This window comes from Piliocolobus tephrosceles, chromosome 10 (genome assembly GCF_002776525.5).
Source record: "Piliocolobus tephrosceles isolate RC106 chromosome 10, ASM277652v3, whole genome shotgun sequence".
NCBI lineage: Eukaryota > Metazoa > Chordata > Mammalia > Primates > Cercopithecidae > Piliocolobus > Piliocolobus tephrosceles.
Window position 1 is genome coordinate 18,355,975 of NC_045443.1, and position 12,228 is coordinate 18,368,202.

The window sequence follows — 12,228 nt, forward strand, 5'->3', positions numbered from 1 at the left end:
AGTTTTTAACCCTTTTTAGTGGAGATAGTTGAGTGAATACTCTGTTTCAGGGCCAAAATCCAGGCATGCTCTACATGTTATACTAGTATGTCATGTTCAACCATGTGCCTCCTTTAATCCCTGTTTATAATAAATCTGTGAACATAAACTCAAACCTTAGATAAGTTAATACACTTTTTTGTTCCTCTGTTTCTTTGCTCAGCGGTAGTAATAATATTATATATGTGACAGATTGAAGTGAGAAATAAACATGATAAAACATATAAATATCTACATATATAAAGCATTAGCACAGAGTAGGTGCTCAAAAACTGTTAGGTATCATTAACAAGATGGTCCAGCCTAAAGGAGTCTTTAATTGCAGCATCAGACCACTGATACCTTATTTAAAGACCTTCCTGTGACTCCATAAAATTAAAAAAACTCAAGGTTTTGAAAACATCAAAAATTGTAAAAGTCACTTTAACGTAGCTACATTTACCATAATAAACTACAGGGAACAAGTCAAGCTAAGAAAGAGCAGAACAGAATATTAAGTGTTGTTGTCAAAATTAAAGTCACATCTGCTGACAAATTCTGAGTTCCATGACAGATGGTTGAAGGAGTACAATTTGCTCCAATGAAACATAGCTTATACTAGAAACATCAAGAGAAAAATTGCCATTCCTGAAAAGGGCGTTTCAGGTAGATAATGATACAGCTATGTGACTCATGAATTCTTATAATAGCTTTAAATAATATTTTGAGATTCATTTTCTGGTTAACACTTTATTATATACACCATTTACATACATCTCTTGAAAATCTTTCCCAAATTTATCAGTTAGTTCAATTACTTTACTGAATATATAAAGTATAATAAATTTATTTCTTGTGTGATTATGATTTTCAAAAAAATTTAAATGCCAATATAATAAAAATCAAATCGCATTGCAAAAAAGATTGATAGAGAAATGTTTGATAGTCATTACCAGAATTATCCTTTAAAAATTGTTTTTGTCTTTACCACATGCACACATAATTGTCAAGATACTTAATAAATCCATCAAAGTGAAGCAAATACTTTACAATTTCATTTTTCTCCTAACTGTGGTTTTTAAAAATTTGTTAAATAATATGGTCAACAAAAGAGCATCTACTCTGAGTGAAGCAATGGACGAGACACTGAGTTATAAGTAAGAAAAACCAAAAACAAATGTGGTCTGCTGATCTAATGGAAAGGTGAAATGGTACATATGTAATTACAGGTGTAATTATTAGTCCCAATGAGAAGTGTAAACTGTAGAAAATATACAGTAGTTTTACCTTCCCAGGGCATTCAGAAGGTTTCTTTGAAGAAGTAATATTTCAATTAAATCCTAAATAATGAAAAAGAATTAGCAAGGCAAGAAGTAGGATGAGTGTCCAGGATAACACCCTGGAAAATGTCAGTTATCAAAAATGAAGTCCTTTTGAGGAGCCAGAAGGCCAGGATGATGAAAAGGAGAGAATGAAACTGAGTAGCACAAGGTGAACCTAGAGAGTGTGCAGTGTCATGTATCATTAAGGAACTTCCAAGTCAACTGAGGAATTAATAAACGTTATCCTGGGATAATAGGGAACCACTGAAAAACTATAACCAGTGGAGATATTTGGTTAATGTCTTAAATAAAACATACATAATTGGATTACTGTATAGGGCACAAAAATGAATTGCAGAAAATGGAAAAGGAGTCCCAGAGTCAATACAATATTTCAAGTGAAAATATGAAAGCTTTAAATGAGGACTATAGTAGTGATAGAGAGGGGAAGACAGATTCAAGATGTATTTCTGTAGTACACCCTACAAGGACTGGTGGATTATTGGATATAGAAGAAGAAAGATGAGGAAGAATTCAAAGGTGAAACTCTGGTTTCTGGTTTGAGCAACTGCGTGAATAATTGTGTCATTTTTTTGCTCCATAGAACACTGTAATAAGAGCAGATTCTTGGGTGAATTATGATTAGTTTTGGACTTTCATTTGGAAGACTTAAAAGATATCCAAATGGAGCTATTGATTAAGTAATAAGAAGAGTGGCCAAGGTTAAAGTCATTGACAAATGGATGGGATGGTAATTTAAACCACAGGAGGTATGAAATAATTTACAATAAAAGAATAATAGGGAAGAAAAAAAGCTCTGACAAGGTTATGATGGAAAATGTATAATAGGAAAAAACAAAAACAAACAAACAAAAAAAACACAGAAAGACTCAGAAAGTTCAGTGTCATGAAAAGCCAAAGTAAGAAAGCCAGAAATTACAAGTATGGTGAATGGTATCAAATCCTGTGAAAAGATAAATTCAAAAAGGACTGAAAACTGTCTTTTGAATTTACTAACGTAAAGTCAATTGATGAACTTAATGTTAGTAGTTTTAAGGAAGTATAAAAGGCTTTGCAATTATTTAGAGTTTTGGGGGAAAAGGAAAAAGTCTAGCTAACCATATTAAGGTGATTTGTTGTGGTGGATAGAAAAGAGTTAAAACTATGTCTATGGATGGGGTAATTGCTGGTCAAGAAGAGACTGTTTAGCTAATAAGAAAGAGACTTTATAGCATGCCAACATGCTTATAGATTTCCCTCTGTACTCAAATGATAAGTGGATATTTAATAGAAAAAGGGGAATATTGACTTTGAATAGATTCATGAAACTTTCATTATAATTGAGGTGAACTTATTTTTGTCAGTCTACCCAGTCAATACTTTCCTTTCAGACTCATAATGTTGTAAGACCTGATAGAGTTTTATAAAAAGTACTTAAGGAATTATTTCACTTGCTAAAAAAAAAGCCCACAAAACACTTGTTTATAGTTATTTATCCTATATCTATCTTACAAGCTCTTTTCTTTCAAATTAAATACTTTTTCTTTCATTTTATGCTTTTTCTAGGAAAATTTCTATCTTCTTTTGTATTATCAAGGAGATATTTGGAGCAGAGTCAACCCTCTCAGTTACATAAAATGAAAAATGGCATATTCTTGGCAAACAGATCCAAATCCCAATGAATCACATGAAAAGCAGTATGAACACCAAGAATTTCTCTTTATAAATCAACCCCATTCTTCTAGCCAAGTCAGTCTGGGTTTTGATCAGATAGTAGATGAGATCAGTGGCAAAATTCCACACAACGAGAGTGAAATTGATGAAAACACCTTTTTTGTACCTATTGCACCAAAATGGGACTCAAAAGGGCATTCATTAAACGAAGCACACCAAATATCCTTGAATGAATTCACTTCTAAAAGCCGTGAACTCTCCTGGCATCAAGTTAGAAAAGCACCAGCAATTGGTTTTAGTCCTTCTGTGTTACCAAAACCTCAAAATATGAATAAAGAATGCCCCTGGGGAAGCCCCATAGGAAAACATCATGGTGCTGCTGATTCCAGATTCAATATTTTAGCTCCATCATTCACAAGTTTGGATAAAATTGATCTACAGAAAGAATTAGAAAATGAAAACCGTAACTACCATATAGGATTTGAAAGCAGCATTCCTCCTACAGACTCGTCCTTCTCAACTGATTTCATGCCCAAAGAAGAGAATAAAAGGAGTGGACATGTGAACATTGTGGAACCCTCTTTGATGCTTTTGAAAGGCTCTCTTCAACCCGGGATGGGGGAAAGTACATGGCAGAAGAACGTAGAGGTATGTATAATACATGTCAATCTAAAAATATGAATATGAAAGAATCATTCAATAATGTATTATGTTAATTTGGTGATGAAGGTAACTAACCTTAAATAGGGAAATCTATTCATATTACTTTTGAAAAAAATATTTTCACAAATGATGTGTTCTTAAAGATTTTTTTTTTCTGAGAAAAAGGGAAATAAAATTTTAAAAATATCATCTATAAGGTTGCAGTTCCAGTTTCATCAAAACTATTATAAAATTTTCTTTAGTTTTAATTATGGTACTTTCATTTCATTGATAAAAATAGCAGAGTTGAAGGTTTAACTGATAATATTCTTTATTTTTTTGTTTAATGCACATACGCAAACACAAATACGTTTCATTACATTTATATTTTAAGTCACATTGTAATGATTTGGAACTTTCTGTTATTATTGGTAGGAAAAAATGTCCCTTTACTCAGAGTCTCCTAATTTATACGATTAGCAGGCAACTTCTATCGAGATCATTCCAAGGGTAGGAAATTAGGTATTCATTGTGTGACTCATCTTAATGCTTTTATCACTAACTTTCCAATCATTTTGGTAACCAGAGCTTTTTTCTGTATTTGAAGACTTCTCTATTTCTCTGCTTGAGTCTAGACACAAGTAAAATCAGAAGTAAATAATATTTATTTCTGATTTAAAAAAGAAGAAACATTATTGCAGCTGTAGTTTCCTGGGTGAGGCAGACGGGTTCTTTATTTAATACAACAACTATTTTAAAAATCCTTAAAATATATTGTGATATGCTATCCAGAATAATGCAAAGAAGAAAAGATATGATGCCTGAATTCAGGAATAGTATATTGCTCATGTTAACTTGCAAACAAATAATGGCAACATAGTAAAATAACAGGTGGAGTAAGTGCATAGGAAAAGAAACATCTAATTCTACTTCATTTGAATTCACTTGCAAAAGAGGTAGCACCTCAAAATATCTAAATTCAAATTCAGTAAATCTTGGGGCTGTCTAGTTCTGATCACAATAGTGTAATAACTACTAAACTTTCCCTACTCCTAAAAACAACTATACAGTTAGACGAAATAAATGAAGCAGTTGCTTGAAGGTGTTGAATAGGCAGTACAGAACATAAATCCTTGAGAAAAGTGAGCCCTGTGATCATCTCAGTCTATGCCTGAGGGCAATTTCATGCCGCTGTGCAGGCTGGTGGAGCCCAATCTGAGCAGCAGTATCACTGACTGCGAAGGCACAGCCTGCAGTTCCAAGTTGCAGAAGCAGCTATGATTTGACAAGCAGAGTGCTAAAGAAGAGGTGGCTGTGAAATGGGTATGGGTCAGAGGTATAGAGAGGACTTACTGCTTGGCCAATATTAGGATATGCTTGCAAGGCTTAGTAGATAATGTCAGCTTTTGACTGAGAATTGGATGGCATTGTGTTAATTGCACAGACTTGAAATTACAAGGCAGAAATTTGGGCCAAATTAGAGAAGAGACTGAGATGAGCACTTCAGGCATTCAAATGAAGCTACAAAGCCATGTCTTACGAGTAAAACTCATGCTCTAAAATGAATGCTATATCAACCAAATTAGATGTGGCCTAACAACAACCAAAAGTCAGAATAATAAGGCAAATAAGACAAGAAGGATTTTAACTGCCTGCCAATGAAAAAAAAATTAATGATGATTCGTAATGAGCCATCTACAATATTCAACATAAAATTAAAAATGCATAGATACGTAAAGAAGCAGGGAATTTTGGCTCTCACTCAAGAAAATAACTCTATCAGTCAAAAGAACCTCTGAGATAATCCAGATGTTGGAATTAACAGATGGGAACTTTAAATTGGTTATTAAAAGTATGTTCAAATAGATAAAGTTAAAGATGTTCATAATGGCTAGCCCAATGATGATCTCAGTAGGAAATTAGAAACATCAAGAAACAAATACACAAAAACAAAGGCCAAGTCCAGTGCTGGAAACAAAATATATGCAATAAAAAAGTTACTCGATGTGCTTAACAACAGATAGGAAAGAACAGGTGAAAAATAATAATTTGAAAGCAAAATAGTAGAAATTATCCAAACTGAAGTAGAGAAAACACAGGGATCATATAAATATGAGCAGGGATTCAGAGACTTATGAGACAAGAAGCATAATATGTGGACAACTGGAATGCTAACAAGAGGAAAGAAAAATAGGGAGCAAAATTAATTTGAAGAAATAATGGTCAGGAAATTATTCAAATTTGATAGAAAATATCAAATTACAGATCTAAGAAGCTCACCACAACCCAAAGAATAAATAGAATAAATGCAAAGACAGCCACATATAGACATTTATACTCAAACATCTAAAAATTAAAAGAGAAAATTATGGAAGGGGGCAAAAAGGGAAGAAAAGATTTTATACAGTAGGACAACAATGTGAATAAAAGGAAACTTCTCACTCGAAACAATGGAAGCCAGAGACAATAGAATGACATTTTTAAATCTTTGAAAGAAAATAAAACATACTTCATATCCACTGAGTATAAGTTTCAAATCCAAAAACAAAATAAAGACATTACCATAAACAAATGTTGAAAGAAATTAGTCAGCAGACACATGAGAATGCCAAATTAAATACTTCCGGTACAAGGAAAATGACACCAGATGGAATCTAGGAAAGAGTGAAGAATGATAGAAATAGGAGTTGAATAATACAAATGACTACTTTAAATTTTTTGAAAGGCAATGTACTAAAGCAATACAGTAGCATACTATTGTAGGATTTATTGTGTATGTGGATAAAAACTATTTGACAGTAATAACATAATGGGTGGCAGGGGGTTAAATGTTATTTTGCTATGTAAATTCATACATGTTAAATGCAATGGTACAGTAGTAACTCCAAGTCAACTGAGATATGTTAAGAGTGTATACTGTAATTCCTAGAGCTAGTATCATGAATTATAAAAAAAAAAAAAAAGAAGAAGAAAATCTAAAAATGCAGAAGAATAAAATAAAATAAACATGTCAGGAGAAATAAAAGAACAGAATAAAATAGAAAAGACAAATAGAAACAAATATAAATAAGACAGTCTTAAATCTAACAATTTCCATAAATATACTAAATATAAATAGAATAAACATTCCAAACAAAAGGCAGGAATTGACAAATGAGATTAAAAACAGGAAGGACTCAATTACTGTCTACGAGAGACATAAGAAACAAAGGCAGAGATAGATTGAAAGTAAAAGAAACAAAAAGACAACATTCAATCAGGAAAAAAATGCTTGCATGATTATTAATATCAAAAATATTATTTCAGGGGTGAGAAAAAAGGGATCATTTTGTAATGCTAAAATGGTCAATCAGGAAGAGATAATAAATTGAAATGTGTACATATCTAATAACAGAGTTTTAAAATGAGTAAGGCAAGAATGGTTTCTTTAATCCTACATGCGCTCTCTGACCAAGTTATTCATTCATATATTCCCAAGCTATTCATGTATATATTCCCAAGAAATGAAGCATGCATTCACATATTTACTTGTATATGAGCATTAATAGTTTTCTTTACAATACCAGAAAGCTAAAACCAACCCAGAGGTTCATTAATAGGAAGATGACTAAACGAATTGTGGAACAGTCACACAATGAAATACTACTAATCAGCAATAACAATGACAAATTACTGATATGTGTGATAGCAGAAATAATTTTAAAATATGTGTATCATTACCAAGAAGCTGCAAATAAAATACCGCATATACCTTATTTATGGTGATAGAAATCTGAATAACAGTAGTTACCAAATAGATATGCAGATTTATATAAAAAAAGATATGGGGACATTTTCTAAAATGAAAGAAATGTTCTGTATTGTCATTGGGTTATTGATAGCACAGTTTTATGCCTTCTACAAAACTCAAATTATATACTTAAGATCTATGTATTTTTCTATATGTAAATATTACTTCAATTTTTAAAAATCTAAAAAAAAATTTAAAAATGAAATCTGAATGAAACTTCAAGACAGGATAAAACTGTAGAATTATTTAATATTTTCTCTTCACCAAATTATATTAATTTAGTAGTTTTTATTTGAAGTCAATAGGTTGTTCCATTCAGCTAGTGGAAGTACCTCAAGGCAGTAATACGAGTCTGGCCTCTTTTTGCAACACAGTAAAAAAGTGAGTATTGGTATTTCATTAAACTTTGAAATTTTTGTGCCTAAATAAATTTGTATATTTTGACATCACTGAACTGATTAATTTAGCATATAAAAGTCAAAGTCCTGTAATTTCAGAACACACACACACAAATTTTTGACAAATTAGTTCATTAATCAACTTCTGTTAATGTTTTTGTTGTTTATAGTCAAATAGATGTTTTTCTCTTAAAAATTTGGTTAAAGTTAAATGTTTTATAAATTCAGACATGCACTTGTTTGTTGGTGGTTTGGTTTGCAATGAATTTTTTTGTTGTTGTTTAATGATATAAGTTACTAACACCTCTGCCTAACCCCCAAATTAACATAAATTTATCCTCCCTTCCTGGGGCAGTCTATATAGAATCATCATAGTTCAATCTTATCTTGAGTGGATACGCAGAATATTAAATAAATGCGTGTATGTTAATTCATTGAGAAATGAATTTGATCACTAGCGGATATTCCAAAAAAATCACTGGTATTTTGTTAATCTAAAGATGAATTTATGATATAAACATAGACACCTTTTTTAAGGCCAATTTCTTATTAGCAATTAAAATTTATATAGTTCTACCTCTTCTATTGCTAAGGTTTCTGAAAGTTTTGAAAAACAACTAATGCATTTGGCCAGTCATGGTGGCTCACGTGTGTAATCCTAGAACTTTGGGAGGCCAAGACAGGTGGATCACTGGAGGCCAGGAGTTCAAGACCAGCCTGGCCAAAGTGGTGAGACCCTGTCTCTGCCAAAAATATAAAAGAAAAAAAAATTACTAGGTGTGGTGGCGTGCACCTGTAACACCAGATACTTGGGAGGCTGAGTCAGGACAACCACTTGAACCTGGGATGTGGAGCTTGCAGTGAGCTGTCACATCATTGCACGCCAGCCTGGGTGACAGAGTGAGACCCTGTCTCAAAAAAGAAAAATAAAAGGCAGGGCATGGTGGCTCATGCCTCTAATCCCAGCACTTTGGGAGGCCCAGGTAGGTGGATCACTTGAAGTCAGGAGTTTGAGACCAGCCTGGCCAACGTGGTAAAACTTCGTCTCTACTAAAAATACAAAAATTAGCCAGGTGTGGTGACAGGAGCCTGTAATCCCAGCTACTCAGGAGGCAGAGGCAGGGGAATCAGTTGAACCTGGGAGGTGGAGGTTGCAGTGAGCTGAGATCGCGCCATTGTACTCTAGCCTGGGCAACAAGAGGGAAACTCCGTATCAAAACAAAAAAAGCTAAGGCATTCATATTTTAATTCTTTGGTTTTAACTCAGCTTTGGCTGTTGTCTGAAATACAATAACTATACAGTTTTATAAGCTTTCACTTTCTACGAAATGATTATTTGAAATTAAATGTTTGAATCATTTATTTAGTCATTAATTTAAAGTCTATTTCATTGTCTAATAACTAGCTCATGCATGGGAGATACTCATATGTAAAATAAACAAGTAAACAAAAAAGCAAGGTCCCTGCCTCATAAAACCTATAACCATGAGAAGGATTGAAAGGCTTACACACAAAGATACAAAACATTCACCTCAAATTTGCAAAAACAAATCACCTCAAGTTCAAGGAAATGTTCAATCTTTAATTAACTTCTTGCTCTAGTTTAAGGGAAACAAATTTGAAATAGTACTTAGGATTCCTAAATTAGGATCTTTAATGTTATCAATATTTATTCTTTCAGGAATAAGCTACTGGCTGTCACAATATGATAAGTGTAGCTATAAACTTGCTACTTTACTTCTAAAATATAGTTAACTTTTACTTTACCTTCTAAGCATGGCAAAGAACTGTCTTAATACTTTAAGATCACTCGTCTGAATAACTCTACTCACAGACCACATTATTAGCTCCTCCAGCAACTCTCTTTTTTAAAACACAATTTCATACTCTTAGATGAAATATTTTTGTGGATGCAGTAGTGACATCAAAATACCTTATGTGATGATTTTCCAATGACTTATAGTGTACTTTCCAAGCTCTTTAATATAATTTTCTAAATAGTTTATTTCATAAGAATCATGAAAACTAAAATATACACCAAACAATAACTTTACAGTAGTGAAAAGAAGCCATAAGTTATATTCACACACTCTTTCCTTGTTTTCAATAATTTGTTTGTTGGCAAATATTTATAAAATGATTAAATGTATACATGCATAATTATTTTGTACACAACAGGATATTTACTCAAAAATAAGTATGTTTGAGGACCTAATATGTGGCAAGCACCCTTAATTCAAAAGAAGATCAAATGGAATTTGAGAGCCGTTTCAAAAGAGGGTCTCCCAAACTTTGATTTCTCATTGTAACATACTTTAAAGCCACATCTTTCAAATAAAAAATGCCATATTCTTGTAACAAATATGATAACATGTCATAGCATATGAAAGAAGTTTCTGGCCCATGGTAGATGCTCAGCAAAGGTTTAGGAGAGAATGAATCATGAATTTGTGTTTTAAATTTAATTTCTTAAAATGGTAGAAGCTGAAATCATGGACGCATTGAGAAGTGTCTTATTATATGATAAATGCAATTCATAAGGCTCCTCAATCCCTAACTGGACTCTAGACCTTAATGGTAGAGTATAAAAATGAAGAGTGGCCCATGTCCTCATTCTGAGCAGTGGCTCTCAAACCGCAGTTCCAGAGCAGCAACAGCAGCAGCTTACTTGGGAAATTGTTAGTAGGACAAGTCTGGGAGACCCTCCGCAGATCTACTGAATCAGAAACTAAGGGATGGGATCCAGAACACAAGTGGATATGGATACATGCCAGGCCATTGGATGAATATGTATTTCCTTACCCATTTGCCAGGCCCTTCATGGAGAAGATGTTTCCACAGAATAAAGCATTGGTGCTCCACAAATAGCTATAAGGTTTGTGCAAAATTAACTGCAGTTTCTGCAATTTAGGAAGAGAATCATGAAGTTTAGATGTCAGCATAGTTAACATAAAAAAAAAAAAACAAGACTTCATATTCACCCTCAGAAACATTTTAAATAGCTACTTGAAAATATCTTCATGTTATATTCTACATGTGGGCATGAAACAATGATCACAGAGAATCAAGCTATGGTAACATATAATGACATTATACTTTACATGTGTATATTGCTTTACAATCTGTAAATCTTTTATACATCTTTTCTATTGTAATAGAAAACCTTTGATGTAGATATTAACATCTACCTTAGTAAACCTTTGAGGTAGATATTAATATCATCACGTGTGCAAAAAAACTAGTCAAATAACTTGCCTCTGGCCATAATGTTACTAAATGAAAGTGCCAGTATCCAAAGTCAAAGTTTCTGGCTCCAAGGGTAAACTGTTTTTGCAATTCTTTGACTCATTTATGTGTAATTGTTCAGAATATAAGAATTACTTTTAGGCTCTAATATTTGTGTAAAATTCAAGTAGTTGTGTAGTATCTAAAAATTTTAAAGAAAATGGAGAGACAAAAATAGTATTTACAAACTTCACAAGAACAAGATAATTTATTTGCCAAAATTTCTAAATCAAAACAAGTGACTTGCAGCTTGACAAAATTAGGCGTGAAAGAAATCTAAGAGGAAGAACTCTGGCATTAAAAGCAATGTAAATGAAGCAAGTAATAATATTCAGAGTGAATCCTCACGTTTCATGTTATGACAATGAATTCTTAATTATTTCAAATGAGATGCTCCTGGGAAAGCCTAAGGAACAGTCTTTTACGCTTGTTTTTGGTATAATTGCAATGTCTACCAATCTGGACTAGCTAGATGCAGTGCACCACAAATCAATTACTGATTCCTTTCATGTTTTAAGTCTTTTAGAGCAAAACACTACATGAAGTTTCTTATGATTATATTGTGGGCAATATGTTTTAAACTGTGTCTTGTAGGTCTTGTCCTAAGTATTTTTCTTAACATATATTTTTCAGAATCAGAGAAAGATATCATGCAGCTGACATTAATTTCAATTCTGGGAAGATCTGGAGCACTACTACAGCATTTCCGTATCAGCTCTTTTCTAAGACCAAGTTTAATATACATATTTTTATTGATAACTCAACACAACCTCTTCATTTTATGCCATGTGGTAAGCAACTTTGCAAATAAGTCTACAAATCTCTACAAAGCTGGTACTGGCTACGTAGCCTTGAATTCAAAGTCTGAAATGATTTAAAAATAATATTAGCTACTGTTTTTCCCTGAAGTGAAATAAGAAGAAAACATCAGGGAGCCTTTTGTTAATATTTAAGGGAGGAAAGCAGAACTATTTTCTTCAAGAAGTATCTTCACATAGCTCACCCCACAATATTTTATCTTCCTGCTATAAAATGCTTAATAGCAAGTATAGCAGGTTTTTTTGTGTGTGTTTTTTTTTTTTTTTTTTTTTTTTTTTTT

General features: G+C 32.6%; 1 protein-coding gene across 3 annotated transcripts in view; it reads left to right on the forward strand.

Annotated features, from left to right (window-relative positions):
• PIK3C2G (phosphatidylinositol-4-phosphate 3-kinase catalytic subunit type 2 gamma) overlaps window positions 1–12,228 on the forward strand; it is a 384,573-nt gene that overhangs the window by 15,817 nt on the left and 356,528 nt on the right. The window contains exons 2-4 of one of the 3 annotated variants that reach the window (XM_023226228.2): window positions 2,907–3,662; window positions 7,745–7,827; window positions 11,763–11,920. In XM_023226228.2, coding sequence (XP_023081996.1) covers window positions 2,985–3,662; window positions 7,745–7,827; window positions 11,763–11,920 — 919 coding nt within the window. In that variant the 5' untranslated portion in view covers window positions 2,907–2,984. Of the gene's footprint in view, window positions 1–2,892; window positions 3,663–7,744; window positions 7,828–11,762; window positions 11,921–12,228 lie in introns of those variants that run through there. The other 2 variants (XM_023226229.1, XM_023226230.1) reach the window with 2 other exon arrangements.